Source organism: Capricornis sumatraensis, chromosome 13 (genome assembly GCF_032405125.1).
Source record: "Capricornis sumatraensis isolate serow.1 chromosome 13, serow.2, whole genome shotgun sequence".
NCBI classification, from domain to species: Eukaryota; Metazoa; Chordata; class Mammalia; order Artiodactyla; family Bovidae; genus Capricornis; species Capricornis sumatraensis.
The window spans coordinates 40511995-40530456 of record NC_091081.1 but is presented as its reverse complement, the minus strand read 5'-3'; the positions used below and the strand labels follow the sequence as shown (position 1 = coordinate 40530456).

The 18462-nt window shown below is 40.8% G+C and overlaps 1 protein-coding gene across 1 annotated transcript; it reads right to left on the bottom strand.

Moving 5' to 3' along the window:
* Positions 1-511: 511 nt before the first annotated feature.
* Positions 512-9801, bottom strand: NDUFAF4 (NADH:ubiquinone oxidoreductase complex assembly factor 4). Its single transcript, XM_068985444.1, has 3 exons — positions 9612-9801; positions 8666-8769; positions 512-1033 (listed from the first exon to the last, which is right to left on the bottom strand). Exons 1-3 carry the CDS (start codon positions 9745-9747, stop codon positions 746-748), a joined length of 528 nt encoding a protein of 175 aa, XP_068841545.1. The 5' UTR covers positions 9748-9801; the 3' UTR covers positions 512-745.
* Positions 9802-18462: the final 8661 nt, after the last annotated feature.

Genomic DNA, 18462 nt, shown 5'->3' with positions numbered 1-18462 from the left:
CAGAAAACTTTTTTTTCCAGAGAGTTTCTACTGCCTGCCTCTCTGAAAGCTTTTGGACTTACCTGTTTGGTTGTCAAAGCAGAGGCTGACAAAATTTTATAAACACCAATTCTTGCTTGTATTTTTAAAAAGTTATTTTATATGTAAAATTCATTCAAAACAAAGTAAGGCTCCACTAGTTCATTTTCCCTGGAACAGTAATAAAAATATATTTTCTACTGTTTTGTATCCAATCTCCTGTCTGCCATTATTCAGGAAACACAGTTATTGAACTTCAATGTGAAGCGTCCCTTTCCTCAACAAAAAAAAATTCACAGTCTTAAAAGTCAGGAAAACTCTTCCTTTCACTATTTCACAGGAAGAATAAACCAGCCACCTACACTGGAAGATGAAGCTCTGAATGTTAAACAAAGGATTCAGGATATTTCCCAAGAGGTTACATGACCAATTTAAAAGCTGATGATCGATTTGCTTAAGATAGTAACTTTTATTTACAGTAAATTTATACATGTGCTGATTAGTCATGCTGATATTACATAAGAACACAAACTAAACCAAAATTTAAAAGAGAGAAAAAGTCAATCCTATCAGCCATCCTGAAAAGTCAAAAGAGTTCATAAATAGCAAGCTCTCACAAGGAGGTAGCTCAACACAATTGGTAATTTATATAATTTAACATGCTACAAATGAAGAAAATAAACAAGACATGGGGATGAGGACAGGAAAAGTCCTGTCAAGATTCTCTTCATTTTGATTCTATTGCTTTCTTGCCTTCAGGGGGGAAGATTTTGACTTCAAAAGTCACAAAATATTTGAGAAGGGAATTTACATCTTGCTCTTCTAGATGGTATTCGTCAGCTATTTTCTTAGCAGTCCATGTGTCTGGATAAAGTTTATGATTATTGAGAAGTGTCAATGCCTCTACAATGGAAATTTTGCCTTTGGGAATGTTCTTAACGTTCATCATGTCAAACTGATGGTCTTTCGCCAACCTGAACTCCTTAGGCTTCTGACGTGTTGTGGCATCCTTTCCCTAGTAAAAAAAGACAAAAACCAAAAAACAGGCTTTTAGGATGAGCGCAAAGACTTGACATCTACTTTCATGCCTTGAATCTCTATTTTTCTTCTTCAAACAAATATTACCCATGCTTCTCCAAACTACATTTTCTCTTTATGATGGGTCTTAGTTTCATGGCACTTTTGCCATATCACCATTTCACAACCATAGTTCAATCATTAGGTAGAAATCAATCAAATAGATACCATCCACTCACCACATTATTTCATATATATTAAAAGAATAACAAGTTGGTTGGAAAAAATAAACTGCTTTAGAAGGGCAGAATCCTGATGCTGCTCTAACAGCTTACCTGACAATCTTCATTCTTTTTCCTAGTTTTGTATTCATATTCAGTTCAATCGCTCAGTCGTGTCCAACTCTGCAACTCCATGGACTGCAGCATGCTAAGCCTCCCTATCCATCACCACCTCCAGGAGTTTACTCAAACTCATGTCCATTGAATCGGTGATGCCATCCAACCATCTCATCCTCAGTCATCCCTGTCTCCCCCTGCCTTCAATCTTTACCAGCATCAGGGTCTTTTCCAGGGAGTCAACTCTTCGCATCAGGTGGCCAAAGTACTGGAGCTTCAGCTTCAACATCAGTCTTTCCAGTGAATATTCAGGACTGATCTCCTTACAGTCCAAGGAACTCTCAAGAGTCTTCTCCAACACCACAGTTCAAAAGCATCAATTCTTCCCCGCTCAGCTTTCTTTATAGTCCAACTCTCACATCCATACACGACTACTGGAAAAACCATATCCTTGACTACACGGACCTTTGTTGGCAAAGTAATGTCTCTGCTTTTTAACATGCTGTCTAGCTTGGTCATAACTTTTCTTCTGAGGAGTAAGCATCTTTTAATTTCATGGCTGCAGTAACCATCTGAAGTGATTTTGGAGCCCCCCAAAATAGTCTACCACTGTTTCCACATTTCTCCATCTATTTGCCATGAAGTGATGGGACCAGATGCCATGATCTTCGTTTTCTGAATGTTGAGCCTTAAGCCAACTTTTTCACTCTTCGCTTTCACTTTCATCAAGAGGCTCTTTAGTTCTTCACTTTCTGCCATAAGGGTGGTACCATCTGCATATCTGAGGTTATTGATATTTCTCCCAGCAATCTTGATTCCAGCTTGTGCTTCTTCCAGCCCAGCATTTCTCATGATGTACTCTGCATTGAAGTTAAATAAGCAGGGTGACAATATACAGCCTTGATGTACTCCTTCTCCTAATTGGAACCAGTCTGCTGTTCCAAGCCCAGTTCTAACTGTGGCTTCCTGACCTGCATACAGGTTTTCTCAAGAGGCAGGTCAGGTGGTCTGGTATTCCCATCTCCTTCAGAATTTTCCAGTTTATTGTGATCCACACAGTCAAAGCCTTTGGCATAGTCAATAAAGCAGAAATAGATGTTTTTCTGGAACTCTCTTGCTTTTTTGATGATCCAGCAGATGTTGGGAATTTTATCTCTGGTTCCTCTGCCTTTTCTACAACCAGATTGAACATCTGGAAGTACATGGTTCACGTATTGTTGAAGCTTGGCTTGGAGAATTTTGAGCATTACTTTACTAGCATTTGAGATGAGTGCAATTGTGTGGTAGTTTGAGCATTCTTTGGCATTGCCTTTCTTTGGGATTGGAATGAAAACTGACCTTTTCCAGTCCTGTGGCCACTGCTGAGTTTTCCAAAATTTGGTGGCATATTGAGTGCAACACTTTCACAGCATCTTTTAGGATTTGAAATAGCTCAACTAGAATTCCATCACCTCCACTAGCTTTGTTCATAGTGATGCTTCCTAATGCCCACTTGACTTCACATTCCAGGATGTTTGGCTGTAGGGGAGTGATCACACCATAGTGATTATCCAGGTCGTGAAGATCTTTTTTGTACAAGTCTTTTGTGTATTCTTCCCACCTCTTCTTAATATCTTCTGCTTCTATTAGGTCCGTACCATTTCTGTCCTTTATCGAGCCCATCTTTGCCTGAGATGTTCCCTTCGTATCTCTAATTTTCTTGCAGAGATCTCTAGTCTTTCCCACTCTATTGTTTTCCTCTATTTTCTGGTGGCCTACAGTGCACGGGGTGGCAAACAGTTGGACACGACTAAGCGACTTCACTTTCACTGAGGAAGGCTTTCTTATCTCTCCTTGCTATTCTTTGGAACTCTACATTCAAATGGGTATATCTTTCCTTTTCTGCTTTGCTTTTGGCTTCTCTTTTTTTCTCAGCTATTTGTAAGGCCTACTCAGACAGCCATTTTGCTTTTTTGCATTTCTTTTCCATGGGGATGGTCTTGATCCCTGTCTCCTGTACAATGTCACGAACCTCTCTCCATAGTTCATCAGGCACTCTATCAGATCTAGTCCCTTAAATCTACTTCTCATTTCCACTGTATAATCGTTAGGGATTTGATTGAGGTCATACCTGAATGGTCTAGTGATTTTCCCTACTTCCTTTCATTTAAGTGTGAATTTGGCAATAAGGAGTTCATGATCTGAACCACAGTCAACTCCCAGTCTTGTTTTTGCTAACTGTATAGAGCTTCTCCATCTTTGGCTGCAAAGAATATAATCAATCTGATTTGGTGTTGACCATCTGGTGATGTCCATGTGTAGAGTCTTCTCTTGTGTTGTTGGAAGAGGGTGTTTGTTATGACCAGTGCATTCTCTTGGCAGAACTCTATGAGCCTTTGCCCTGCTTCATTCTATACTCCAAAGCCAAATATGCCTATTACTCCAGGTATTTCATGAGTTCCTACTTTTGTATTCCAGTCCCCTATGATGAAGAGGACATCCTTTTTTGGTGTTAATTCTAGAAGGTCTTGTAGGTCTTCACAGAACCGTTCAACATCAGCTCCTTCAGCACTACTGGTTGGGACATAGACTTGGATTACAGTGATATTGAATGGTTTGCCTTGGAAATGAACAGAGATCATTCTGTCGTTTTTGAGACTGCATCCAAGTACTGCATTTCAGACTCTTTTGTTGACTATGATGGCCACTCCATTTCTTCTAAGGGATTCTTGCCCACAGTAGGAGATATAATGATCCTCTGAGTTAAAATTCACCCATCCCAGTCCATTTTAGTTCACTGATTCCTAAAATGTCGACGTTCACTCTTGCCATCTCCTGTTTGATCGCTTCCAATTTGTCTTGATTCATGGGCCTAACATTCCAATGCATAGGTTCCTATACAATATTGCTCTTTACAGCATCGGATTTATATTATGTGCCTCCAAACACCTTGAGTGAATTCAAATGTTGCCAGAGATCTTGCCTCTTCAGAGGAAATGAAATAATGCCTCCAAGACCTCAACAAATATAAATAAAACCACCTATCCACACCCATGTTCCCACCTGTCTGAACCAAGCTTAATCCTTGGGTTTGTGCTCTGCATTTCATTCCTCTATCAGCTACATCAACTACAGCCCCCTGCCCCTTTACTCTTCCTTGCAAACGTGCCCTGCCACTACTGCTTTTTGGTAAAAATATGAAAGTGCCCTGGCTGGTGCATAAATAAATTAAAGAAAAAGAAAGTGCCCTAGTCACCAACTTTTACGAACACTCTTCTTTTATGACCAGCAGCAACTCTTCTTTTATGACCAGTTTCCTTCTTTTCAGTTCAGCTTTAAAAAATAGTACTTGTGATCTCAAATCCAGAGGATTACATCTTAATCCAGAGGATATTTTTTAAGCAAACACTGCTGACCACTCCCACATATGCACAACTATTTTTTCTTTGGTTTCCATACCACCTCTCCTAGTGTTCCATCTGTCTCTGCAGTCGTTCCCTCCTTGTGGTCTATTTCACTTCAGCTACCCTGTAAATGTTAGTATGCCCCCAAGTTCTGGCCCAGGCCCTCTTCTCACTCTACACATTCCCCCCCAAGCAATCCCACCACCCCCTTATTATTATTATCCACACATCAATGGCTCTCAAATATGGTCTCAAACCTTGACCTTTCTCCTGACTTTCAGATCCCAATTCCCAAATGACTAACTACATTTTTACTTGATAACCTATAAGTACCTCAAAGATCAACTTGTCTAAAGCTGAACTTGTCCCTTTTCTCTGAAAATACAATTTTGTCCCCATATTCTCTAGCTCAGGGACCAACTCCACACACCTCCCATAGCCCACTTCAAAACTCAAAGTTTCTCTTATGTTATAGTTGACATTTCCCTCTCCTTACTCATTACGACCAATCAACGACCAAATCCTGCTCATGCTTCTAAGTCCCTCTCAAACCTGTTCACTTCTCTCCCAGTCACTAATTACCCTTGTCCAAGCCAATGTCTCTTACAGGAACTACTGCAAAAGCCTGGTCTCCTCTTAACTGGATAAAATGCCTTTCCCTCCCTGCCTCCCAGCCCACCCTCAAAACTGCCCTCAGAATGAAGCAAATCTGAAGTCACTCATCCACATGAAACTCTTCAATGACTTCCAACTGCCCTCAGGATAAAACTCAAATTCCTTAGCAAGACAAATACGACCTTCATGATTTGGCCCCTAGTAACTTTCTACCCCACCCCATTTCATCGACCCAGATTCATCCCTCATACTTTCTTCTAACTGTTGTTGTGTGCATTCTCAGTGGCTTAGTTGTGTCCAACTCTGTGCAACCCCACCAGGCTCCTCTATCCATGGGACTTCCCAGGCAAGAATACTGGAGTGGGTTGCCACTGCCTCCTTCCTCCAGGGGATCTTCCCCACCCAGGTAATAAACCCAAGTCTCCTGCAGCTCCTGCACTGACAGATTCTTTACCACTCAGCCACCAGCTCCTAACTATATTGAACTCTAAAGGCACCACACACTCTCTTACCTTCATATTGTAACTCTGGCCTGAAACACTCCTAACAACTTCTTCGCTTTCCAAAAACCCCAAACTCCCTTATCTTCCAAGTTCTGTATCTTCCTACCACCTAATATATACTTTTTTTTAATCCAGTTTTCCCTTCTGATTAATATTAAATACTAAAATTAATATTATGACACTGAAAAATCTGATAAATTCAACATCTTCTTTCAATTAAAAAAAAACTCTTAGCAAATTAAAAACTCTTAGCAAATTAAAACATCCTGTGATAAAAGTATTTTTCAATCAGACCAAATCACTTTATTTTAATTAATTACAGGCAACCTATGCAAGGAAAGAACAGGACAGAATAATAGACATAGTAAGAGGAGAATTAAGTATAAACACTAGAAAGAGAGAAAATTGTAATTCCATTCCAATGGTATGAGAATATCTTTAGAAAAATATAAAAGAATCAACTGAAAAACAAAGAGAAATAATAACCTAGCAAAGCAGGTACCTGCAATACAAAAATCACTTTTTTGTGTGACATATTAGCAATAGTTAAAAACTTAGGCATATGTATACTATCATGTAAGAATCGAATCACCAGTCTATGTCTGATGCAGGATACAGCATGCTTGGGGCTGGTGCACGGGGATGACCCAGAGGGATGTTGTGGGGAGGGAGGTGGGAGGGGGGTTCATGTTTGGGATCGCATGTACACCCGTGGTGGATTCATGTCAATGTATGGCAAAACCAATACAGTATTGTAAAGTAAAATAAAGTAAAAATAAAAATTAAAAAAAAAAAACTTAGGGAGAAAAGAGATCCCATAGTAATAATCTTCCCTCTACCCTTCAAAGACTCAATAAAACAGAAATATTAATTCTCCTCAATTAATCTATAAATTCCAATTCAATTACACTCAAAATCAAAATAGGACTTTTCAAGAACCTGTTCATATGGGTAAAAAATGTGTGGCAAGAGCAAAAGAACTTCTGAAAAGAAAGAAAGACGATCATAACAGGTATCAAGTTACTTTACAAAGTTTTATTAATTAAAATAGTATAATTCTAGTGTAGACATAGAAAAATAAATAGAACTGATGAATCCATTAAGACTTATAAGTGTATGTATTAGCATTTTAAATGAGTGGGAAAAGGACTGGGTTATTCAATAACCAGTAATAAATAAATAAATATATTTAGACAACTGACCATCCAGTTGAAAAGTTCTTCTTCACCAAAAACTTTATTCAATGCCAACCAAAGATTTTAACATAAAATATATAATCATAAAAGTACTGAGAAAATATAGAAGACTGCCTTTATGTTAGACTGAGTCCATACAATGAAAGACAAAAAGGCTAATATATTTCACAAAATTTTGAATAGCAATAGATAAAAAGTCGGACAAAAATAAATTATTTGACATATGATAGCCACAGCATCACTGACATCTAAAGACATCACAAATCACTAAGAAAATTATGAACTGCCCCAAAGAAAAAGAGACAAACATAAATAGGCACTTCAACCTTTTCTTTACTATCACTTGCCCATGAGTCTTTTCAGATTTTTTCCTAATACTCCAAGAAATTTTAACACCACTGTGTATCTCCTAAGTATTATATTTACATTTCTATATTTTATACATAAGTATTAGATGGTTTTTGTTCCCCAAGAGTTAATTTTAGAATGAATAAGTACATGTGAGAGAAACAATACCATAGTATTATCCAACACCTGTCTAAAGATAATATAAAGAACACAAACATCAACCCCTATATATTTGTGTGTGTGTGTGAACATCTGATAACCGAATCCTGTAACTGTTGTTGTAACAAGTTACAAACCTTATTTTACATGCGTTTTCTCTTCCCTACTTAAAATTATACTAATAACTATTAACATATCTGTGCAGTTTATTGCCTATCTACAAAGAAAGACATTGGAGAATTTTAGACTGAAAAGGGAATGGCCACTGGCACTTCCCTCTCCTTTAATCAAACTCTTCTCCCTGCTTAGAAGCTTCCTGCCCCCATGAACTCATCTGGCTAACACCCAGCCGTTGTTTAGGCCACTTCCTCAGAAACCATCCCTGGTCCTTCTGTCTCAAACAGCTCCCTCTGATATGTACCTCCCTCAATTATGTACCTTAGGCTGCTCATTTGTTTCATGCCTGTGTCCCTCACAACACTATAAGCACTGTGAGAGCAAGGACTAGAACTGCTGTGTTCATCACTGTACACAGAGCACGTGTGCCTGATGTTTACATACAGGTTCCCATTCCCAGTTTATTCTGTGATCTCCGTATTTTTACAAATCCTATCTGAATATTTTCTTAAAAAAACAAACAAACAAAAAGCCCACCAACACTAAAAAATGTTCTGATATCAGAACATACCTCAAACCACTGAAGGAACAGAAAATAGTATTAAAGCTCTCTCTTGGTGTCAAATGTCATTCAAGTGACCAATTGTCATTTGGTAGAAGTCCCCTACCAAATCCTATAAATTCTAAAATAACAGAGGTGCATTCAACTAATACTTTCACAGCTCTGTTAGTTATTTTTTCACAAGTCTTTTAGATTTCAGTAAATATCCAATGAACAGAGGCATCTGTGTCTTGCTTAGACCTCTGTGCTTCAACTTTACCAAAGCTCTGCATTCTGGTTCAGAAGCACACTGACACTTTTACATTTCCAGAGCCTTCACTCTCTTACTATTTGCCACAATTCTCTACGTGATTCTCCCGGAGCTCCAAGGAGTTATATTATATATTTACTTAGTGAAAACACACATTACCTGCAAAGAAGACACGGGATCTTGGGAATCAACATACACGTCTTTTAGTAATGACAGCAGTTTGTCATCTTTCCTATCAATTTCTCTCTTAATTTCTGGATGGCCTAAAGAAAGAAAAAGAATGTTACAACTGTAGACCCAAAGAAAATTTCCTACAAGATCCTAACACTTAACACAAAACAGTCACTTTTTTTCCCCCAAAACTTTAAAATTTTTATTTTGCATTGGGGTATCGCGGATTAACAATACTGTGGTAGTTTCAGGTGAACAGGAAAGGGACTCAAGCCCTACATATACTTGTATCCATTCTCCCCCAAATCCCCCTATCCAGGCTGGCACGTAATATTGAGCAGAATTCCATGTGCTATACAATAGGTCCTTGTTGGTTATCCATTTTAAACACAGCAGCGTGTACATGACCTTCCCAAAGTCCCTAACTATCCCTTACACGGCCCCACCTCCCCCGGCAACCATAAGTTCGTTTTCTAAATCTTCGTGAGTTGCTTTCTGTTTAAGACACTCACTTCATTTTTTGCTTAATCAACATTCACTCGAACACAATAGGATGTGTTTTAAATGTAACTCATAATGCTAGGTTAAGTTCGGTGTCCAATCTGCGAAGACCTCTAGAGAGTTCTCTTGCATACGATTCCTTCTGATTTTGATTCCTTGTATCATGCTGCAAAGTATTAAAGCCGGCGAGGGCGGGGTCAGCATGGGCAGACACCGACACCTCCAAGACTGCGAGGTAGGCGGAGCCGCCGACTCCGCGGGAGCAAGGAGACAAATCTCAATGTCACCAGCCCGGTGGCGCGACCTTCCCGAGTTCGGCTGACCCGGGTGACTGCAGCTGACCCCGGTCACCCCCACCACTGCCCGAGGTCCACCACTCAACCCACACCCGGAGACCGAGCCCCGGGGCCCGAGGTGCCCCAGCACCACTTACTGCTCATCTGCTCTCGCAGGAGGTTTTTGGTGGAGGGGTGCCTGGGAGCGGGGGAAGGCTTCATTCTGCTGATTTCCCGTTCCGCCCGATTCTCTAGGTTGAAATTCCTGACTGCGCGAGCCACCGCAGCCCCCATGTCTTCACAACATGATGCCCTAAGTTACACCACACGTGGTTAAGCACCCGCGCGAGCGACCTCCGGGACACACCGGAGCATGCGCACGTCTGCGGGTGACCCGCGCTGGAGCTCAAAACGTGCGCTAAATGCGTGCAGTTCGCCCCCTAGCGGTCGGGAGGGCACACGCCGCGTCTCCACCCAGAATATCTCAAAGGGAGCAAGCGCCTCCCTCTGGGGCGGAGACATGCTCCCACCTGCGGCTGCTTCTCGCGATTTGGGGCGGGACTTAGGGGTTGGGCACACCTTGTTTTTACGCTCTACAGCCTGGTGGAGTCCGGCAGGAAGCTTTAAAACAATTTTCTTGCCGGGTTTTCCCCCAGGTTTTCTGATTTAATCCCTCCTGAGTGAGGCGTAGTGTTGGTTCAAGTTCCCCTGCTGCTGCTACTAAGTCGCTTCAGTCGTGTCCGACTCTGTGCGACCCCATAGAAGGCAGCCCACCAGGCTCCCCCGTCTCTGGGATTCTCCAGGCAAGAATACTGGAGTGGGTTCCCCACGTGATCCCAAAGTTGCAGGCTGAGAATCAAAGTCTAAGCAAATTGACCTTGAGTCCTTTCACAGGTCGGTGCAACCAGAGAGGAAGACAATAAAAATGGAATTAATGGCTAAAAGAAGGTTCTAAAATAGCCCTTTCCTCCTTTGGTGAAAGGAAAATAGTGAAAGTTTACTCATTCTCGATGCATATTTGTTCTGTCGCTCTTTTGTTTAAATGTCACTTATTTCTCTGTCCCGTTTCCTGTTGCATTTGAATCTGAGCCCTGTTCTCTTTTCCCAGAATCTTTTACATCGCGCTCTCCTAACGCATTTGACCTGTCGATTTCCATTATGCTCTCCTTTTCCTTCGTTTTGTGTATTTTTAATACTAATTTGTGTTGTGTCTCTATGCCATTAAATATGAGTCATTGCGTCATTCCTTAGCCTATTTCTCCTTTCTTCTATACCTTTCTTATTCTTTTTAAGCCACGGAGACTTCCTTGTAATTTAGTGAAAGGAACAGCCAATAGGAAAAAAAAATGGACTGCCGCCTACCAGGCTCCTCCGTCCATGGGATTTTCCAGGCAAGAGTACTGGAGTGGGTTGCCATTGCCTTCTCCAAAGAAAAAAAAATACAGACAACAAAAACGCGAGGGGTTACATGTTTTCCTAATCTTCCTCTTTCTCTCTCCCTCCCTCTTCCTTCTCCCTCTGAAAGGATTACTGTGTTGCTCTTAAGATTCTTCAAAAATATTGTCATTTATTCATAAAGAACCCACTAAAAAGCAGCAGAGTTTCCAAAGTTACAGCATTTTTCAGACTGTGGCTGCAAGATCTGTTTTTAGGGTTCTCAGCTCTCCTTAGCAAAATGAAGTTTAAAAGCAATGAAATGATAAAACAGTGAGTTAAGCAATGATTTTTAAAAGAATCTCAAACTAAAGAAAGGGCTGTTTTCTTTAAAGAAAACTAATTAAATTATTGCATATAGTAATCATAGCAAAAGTTCTACAAGGAACATAGCCACCATTAACTATCATGAAATGTTTTTACTGGAATTGGTATTTGGAATTTACAGAGGCTAAAAACCAGTGTTCCCTGGTAGTGTTAATTGTGAAGTTATCCTGAAGGTGGCAGGCTGCTCCAAGAGTTCCATCTTTGAGACACGCATGCCTATAAGTGCTTTATAGCACAGGAATTCATATTTCTACCTATATACATCAAAACATTTTCCTTTGCCTCACACATCTATGTGTTTCAACAATTATGGTAGTAATTCCATTCACTGCCTGTTAAAAATATTTTAAAAGTGAAAAATTCATTTTCATAGAAATTCCACTGTACTTCTGGCACAATGGAAAAGTAATGTGAGACAGAAGTTATAAGAAGTGTAGGGAGCTATGGGAATTACCCACATGAAAGAATTTATTGAATTTCCACGTTTAAGGAGACTTTGGATTCAATACATCCGTATCAGGTGGCTCAGACAATAAAAATCTGCCTGCAATGCAAGAGTCCCGGGTTTGATCCTTGGGTCAGGAAGATTCCCTGGAGTAGGAAATGGCAACCCACTCCAGTCTTCTTACTTGGAGAATTCCACGTGCAGAGGAGCCTGGCTGGACACAGTCCATGGGATCACAAAGAGTCGGACACAACTGAGAGAATCACACCCACATACTGGGATTCAATATTTAAGGAACATCCAGTCCAGGCCAGCTGCCTTGCTGGCCCTGGAGTGTTCAAGTCCTCAAAGAGCAGGACAGAAGGCAGAGGTACTTGAGAAATACACAATTGCCTGTCATCCCTTGGGAGTCATCTAGAGATAAAATCTGAATCACAAATGCATAATTCCAGCCCTTCTTGTTAAATATGCAAATTAACATGAAGTGTGAACTCAAAACTCTCTCTGGGCTCACATTAAGGTTGAAGTCAGGTGCCCATGGAAAGTATAACTAGGATGTTGCTCAGAATTAATCGTCTCTCTGACTGCCATATGACATATTTATATTGCTAAATATCCTAGGGAACCAATGAAGTAAACCTAGAGTCTTGCCAACACAACAGAATGTATATATTTTGAGGACAGTAATTATTGTCTTCGTTCACTGCATCTCACTGAACAATACTTGGTACAAAGTAGGTACTAAACAAATGTCAGGTAAATATTGGTGGGTGGTGGTGGTTCAGTCACTAAGTCACGTCCAACTTTTGCAACCCCATGGACTGTAGCCCTGCCAGGCTCCTCTGTCCATGGGATTCTCCAGGCAAGAATGCTGGAGTGGGTTGCCAGTTTCTTCTCCAGGGGATCTTCCTGACCCAGGGATCAAACCCAACCTTCTGCATTGCAAGCAGATATTTTATTGCTGAGCCACTGGAGAAGCCAAGATAAATATTAAATGAACCCCAAAATGAACAGGGGCTTCCCTGGTGGCCCAGATGGTAAAGAATCCGCCTGCAATGCTGGAGTCCTGGGTTCAGTCCCTGGGTGGGGAAGAACCCCTGGAGGAGGGAACAGCTACCCACTCCAGTGTTCTTCCCTGGAAAATCCCCATGGACAGAGGAGCCTGGCAGGCTACAGTCCATGGGCTGCAAAGAGTTCGACACACCTGAGCAACTTTCACTTCACAAAGATGAGCAGAGCCCTCGAGAGTCTAGGCCTTAGATAGGTTTCTGCCTGAACACCAGCCCCTCTACCAGAAATGAGTCCTTGTGAAAGTCACTCACTCTGGTTATGCTCACTTCATCTTAGAACTGGGACAATAGCAATTATCTAATGGATTTCACATCATTTAAAAATATGAAGTGTCTGATACAGTGCCTAGCTCAGAATATGATACTGAGTATTTGCATTGGTTTCCATTTTCCAGAGGAACAGAAAGAAGTTTGGAAAAGGAGCAGAGGTGAGTAAAATGAATACAATAAATATCTGAAAGTAAAGTGATTCAAGTTCTTCAAGAATTTAATTTAAAAAAAAATAGGTGTTTCAGTTTCTATTCTCTGATTAGTGTGCTCTGAACGCAGCGTTGCTGGGCCCATTAAGGTGGAAAATTGGGTGGGCGTCATTAGCTTGCCACCAGGCTTTGCCTGGTATTGGCAGCAGAAAGAGTCCTCCTGGCTTCCTTTCTTCATCCTCAATCTTTCTCTCTCTATCTAGATTTTTACCTTCCTGCACTCCTTTCTTTTGGAGGAGGAAATGGCAACCCACTCCAGTATTCTTGCCTGGGAAATCCCATGGACAGAGGTGCCTGGAGGGCTACAGTCCATGGGGTCACAAAGAGTCAGACATGAGTAAGTGTGCATGCACGCCTTTCTTTGAACATAATTCAAAGGCATTCTGTGTTCTCCAAAGGATGGCAGTCACTAAACCCACGTGGACAAGGGACTTAAGATGCTCAGAAAAGTCCCCAGAGGTTTCATTGACCAAACCTCAATTACAAGTGAGCAGCATGGCAGATTTGTGGAGGAATGGCTCATCCTGGCAGAGATGGCCAGGTTCAGATGGAACTTCTCCAGGCCCTGGATTCCAGTACCAGGGGCCAAGGAATTTGTGAGTCCAGCTGAGGTCATTTACCAGATTCCGAAACTTCACCGGTTCCATTGTGATGTAGTGTTGTGCATTTGTGAAACCTAGAATATTTCAGAAAAAAAAATCCTGAAACCCAGAACAAACTAGGCTTTGGTAGATCCAGTATTCATATTGAGAAACTCTAGGTTTCATAGATTAGAATTATCAACCGGTAGTTATACCCAGATGCCTGCTCTGTGGCCACCACACTCATGACTTTTGGAATTATATTATTTTCCTATCGCATCTAACAAATTACTGTCAAACAGTGCCTTAAACTGGAGGAGGAAATGGCAACCCACTCCAGTATTCTTGCCTAGAAAATTCCATGGACAGAGGAGCCTGGCAGGCTATAGTCCATAGGATCTCAAAGAGTTGGACATGACTAGAGACGGCAATGGTATCCCACTCCAGTACTCTTGCCTGGAAAATCCCATGGACAGAGGAGCCTGGTAGGCTGCATCCCATGGGGTCCCTGCGAGTTGACTGAGCAGCTTCACTTTCACTTTTCACTTTCATGCATTGGAGAAGGAAATGGCAACCCACTCCAGTGTTCTTGCCTGGAGAATCCCACGACGGGGGAGCCTGGTGGGCTGCCGTCTATGGGGTCGCACAGAGTCGGACACGACTGAAGCGACTTAGCAGCAGCAGCAGCAGAGCACTGCACAGCAGCAGCAGTGCCTTAAAACAGAGCAAATTATAATCTCGCTCTTCTGGAGATCAGAAGTCGGAAAGCTGGAAATGGGTTTCCGGAGCCTAAAATCAAGGTGTCAGCAGAGGTGTCTTCATGCTGGAGGCTCCGGAAGAGAATTCCTTTTTTGGTCTTTTTGGGCTTCTGGACACTTCTAGCGTTTGACAACCAGCAAATTAATCATTTCATTGTATTATCTGCTTCTCTGACTATGACTCCCCTGCCTCCCTTTTCCCTTTATTACACCCTTATGATTACATTGGTCCTAATGTGATAATCCAGGATGTCATCCCATGTCAACATCCTTAATTCAGTTACACCTGCAACGTACGTTTTGCAGGTTCTGGAGCTTAAGAGATGGATGTCTTTGGAGGTCCATGTTCTGCCCAGCACAGTCACCGTCTTCAGAACATCTGTATCTACCTCTGTGTCTATGATCAAATCAGTAAAATTAAAAACTAGAACCATGAAGAGAATGGCTAGCATTCTCTGCTCATCCCCGCGATGTGTATATTCCAAAGAAACAACCTAGCTGTTGAAAGGATAAAACCATTTTGTTCAGGCAGTTGTGTTCTTTCTTTTAAGAGTTTGTCTAAGACCAATGGTAAACTTACTGGAAAATTTGTCATACCTTGCCAGATCTCTACCCTGCACTGAGAAGCAATTCTTCTAGGATCCCATTCTTTCACCTTCTCTGGAGCACCTCTGTCTGACAAGCTTCGGTGAGAAAGAGTGTGTATGGGGTTGGCCTAAAAGTTTGTTTGGATTTTTCTGTAACATATGATGGAAAGCCCTGAACAAACTTTTTGGCCAACTCTATCATCCCCCTTGTGTATAAAGCAGCATGATTGGTTTCCCTAGTTATGGCACCTTAGAGACACCAGAATTCTACCACCTTTCTCTCCTTCCCAGTCAATTACTTCCCTCTCAGCTTAGAATTTCACAATCACTCACCTATTCCTGGGTTTGCATTAAGTTTTTTTTTTTGAACCTTTTCTCTACCTAAACCACTTTTAAAAGGCAGGTACTTTTGGGGAAGGCAGGCCATTTGTGGAAGAGTTTATCTGTTCTTTGGACTTGAACTGGAAGCACAAAGCTGTTTAAAAAGTGGGAGAGAGAGAGAGACTAGAGGGAGAGGCTACTGGAAAAAGTGGGAAAGGGAAGGAAAGAAAGGAACCAGAGAATAATCAGAGCAGAAAAAAGGTGTCTACAACCCTCCATGGGGCTGAGAAGGCTCCACACCCAGCCCCTCTCCCAGTAGCTTTTCCTTCTGCCAGTCTCCTTGTATAAACTCTTAATAAATGAACGACACTGAAAGAAACAATTATCCAAACCTGTGGGATGTAGGTAAAGCAGTACTTTAAGAAAATGTGTGTGTGTGTGTGTTTATTACAAACATATGTTAAAACACTAGAAAGATTGATGAAAAATGAATTTGAGTTAAGCATCCAACTCAAAAGCATAAGAAAAAGAATATAAATATAAATCCAAAACATTTTTTAAAGAACTGACGATAAAGCAGAAATTAATTATATAGAAAACAAAACCAAATAGTTCTTTGAAAATTTAAAAATCTGACCTATCTAAGTAAAAATAAAGGCACAAATAAAAACCTTAGGGATTTTTTGGGAAAGAGTATGATCACAAATATACAGAATTTTTTTAAATGAGAGAAAGTGATAGATGCAACTTTATATACAACTTTAATATACGATCTCCTCTCCTTGACTGACTTACTTATAGCCAATCAAATGTGGGAACTGTGAATAAAATGAAGTAGGATAGGATAGAATCAAATAGACATAGATATCCCCTGAAGAAGGAAATGGCAACCCACTCCAGTATTCTTGCCTGGAAAATCCCATGGACAGACAAGCCTAGTGGGCTACAGTCCAGGGGATTGCAAAGACTCAAACATGATTGAGCAACTAAACAGCAAATAGAACAGACAGACTATAGAATAGAATACATCACTCTTATGATAACCCTACATAAAGTAAGACTCCATCTGAGGAATCAGGAGTAAGAGCCTTCTGTTGGCTTTAGAAAAGCAAGCTGCCATGTTGTTAGAGGGCCTTTAGAGAGCCTGTATGGTGAGGGATCATAAGGAAGGCTGAGTGCCAAAGAATTGACACTTTCAAACCATGGTGCTGGAGAAGACTCTTGAGAGTCCCTTGGACAGCAAGGAGATCAAAAAAGTCAATCCTAAAGGAAATCAATCCTGAATATTCATTGGAAGGACTGATGCTGAAGCTGAAGCTCCAATACTTTGGCCACCAAATGCAAAGAGCTGACTCACTGGAAAAGACCCTGATGCTGGGAAAAATTGAGGGCAAGAGGAGAAGGGGGAGACAGAGGATGAGATGGTTGGATGTCATCACTGACTCAATGGATATGAGTTTGAGCAAACTCAGGGAGATAGTGATAGACGGAGAAGCCTGGTGTGCTGCAGTTCGTTGGGTCGAAATGAGCTGGACATGACTTAGCAACTGAACAGAGAACCTATAAGAGGCCACATGGGAAAGAACATCAGGAGCCTTTTGGAGATAAGGGCAGCCCCCAGGTGACAATGAACTGAATTTTGGCAACAACTGCATGAGCCTGAAAGAAGACCTCCAAAAATTAACACAGCCCAGTCAAATACTGTATTTCAACTGATTCACAATATATGTTTGGTTAAATTCAATGCCCATTAGTAATAATATGGCTAGTCGAGAATAGAAGGAAGCCTCCTCTATTTGATAAAGAGTATATATCAAAAAATTTTAACAAATATAATTTGGAATGGTGAATGTTAGAAGAAAGACCAGTAAAGGCAGGACTTTTTGCTACTAGTCCTATTCAACATTTTGCTGGAGGTCCTAGCTAATAAAGAATGAATAAAGGAAGCAAGAACTATTTGTTCTTTTGAACAGTCAGTGTCTCTGTCTTCCCAGAAAATTTTGGAAATCATTCAAAGAATTATTAGATCTTAAAAAGAATTAAGCTAGCTGTTCTGTACACCAGTGAGAGACTAGAATGGCCAAAAAATTTCATGTGCAATGGTCACAAAAACTATTATGTATCTCAGAGTAAACTTCCAAAAATGTGCAAAAGCCGAATTAAGTAAACCACAAAATTTACAAAAAGACAAAAAAGGAACAAGTGGTAGACAAAGCATGTTCCTTGATGCAAAGTCTCAACAGTGTAAAAACATCAATTATTCCACAAAATAATCCAGAAGTTTGATACACTTTAAACTTCCCTGGTGGCTCAGATGGTAAAGCGTCCGCCTATAATGCGGGAGACCTGGGTTCAATCTCTGGGTCAGGAAGATCTCCCAGAGAAGGAAATGGCTACCCACTCCAGTATTCTTGCCTGGAAAATCCCATGGACGGAGAAGCCTGGTAGTTCATGAGGTCACAGAGTCCCTGAACACAATCCATGGAGTCACAAAGAGTAGGACATGACTGAGCGACTCCACTTCACTTTGATACACTTTCAATTGAAATTTTAAAGTGAAACTTGACAACTCATAAAGTTCATCTGGAAGAGAAAATGTGAAAAAATAGCCAATAATATTTTTTCACAAATGTAGCATACAATATATACTGTGTTGCCCATTTGTTCTTTTTCTTTTAAAATAAATTTATACCAATTCTCCCTCTCCCCACCTCCTGCCTCTAGAAACCACCAATCAGTTCTCTATATTTATAAGCTTGTGATTTTTGCTTTGTTTTAAGATTTTACATATAAGAGAGGTTGCATGGTATTTGTCTTTCTCTGACTTATTTCACTTAGCATAATTCCCTCAGGGCCCATCCCTGTCGTTATAAATGATAAGATTCCATTCTTCATTTATGGCTGAGTAATATGCCATTGTATGTATATGTACATGATTTCTTTATCTGTTTATCCATCAATGGACACTTACATTGTTTCCATATCTTGGCTATTGTAAAGCTGCAAT

Bases quoted from the DNA above. Each gene is read 5' to 3' on its own strand.
- NDUFAF4 (XM_068985444.1), bottom strand. From the start codon at position 9,747: ATGGGGGCTGCGGTGGCTCGCGCAGTCAGGAATTTCAACCTAGAGAAT. The intron at 8,770-9,611 runs GTAAGTGGTGCT...TTCTTTCTTTAG, and splicing joins CCTGCGAGAGCAGATGAGCA to GCCATCCAGAAATTAAGAGA. The intron at 1,034-8,665 runs GTAATGTGTGTT...TTTTTTTACTAG, and splicing joins ATCCCGTGTCTTCTTTGCAG to GGAAAGGATGCCACAACACG.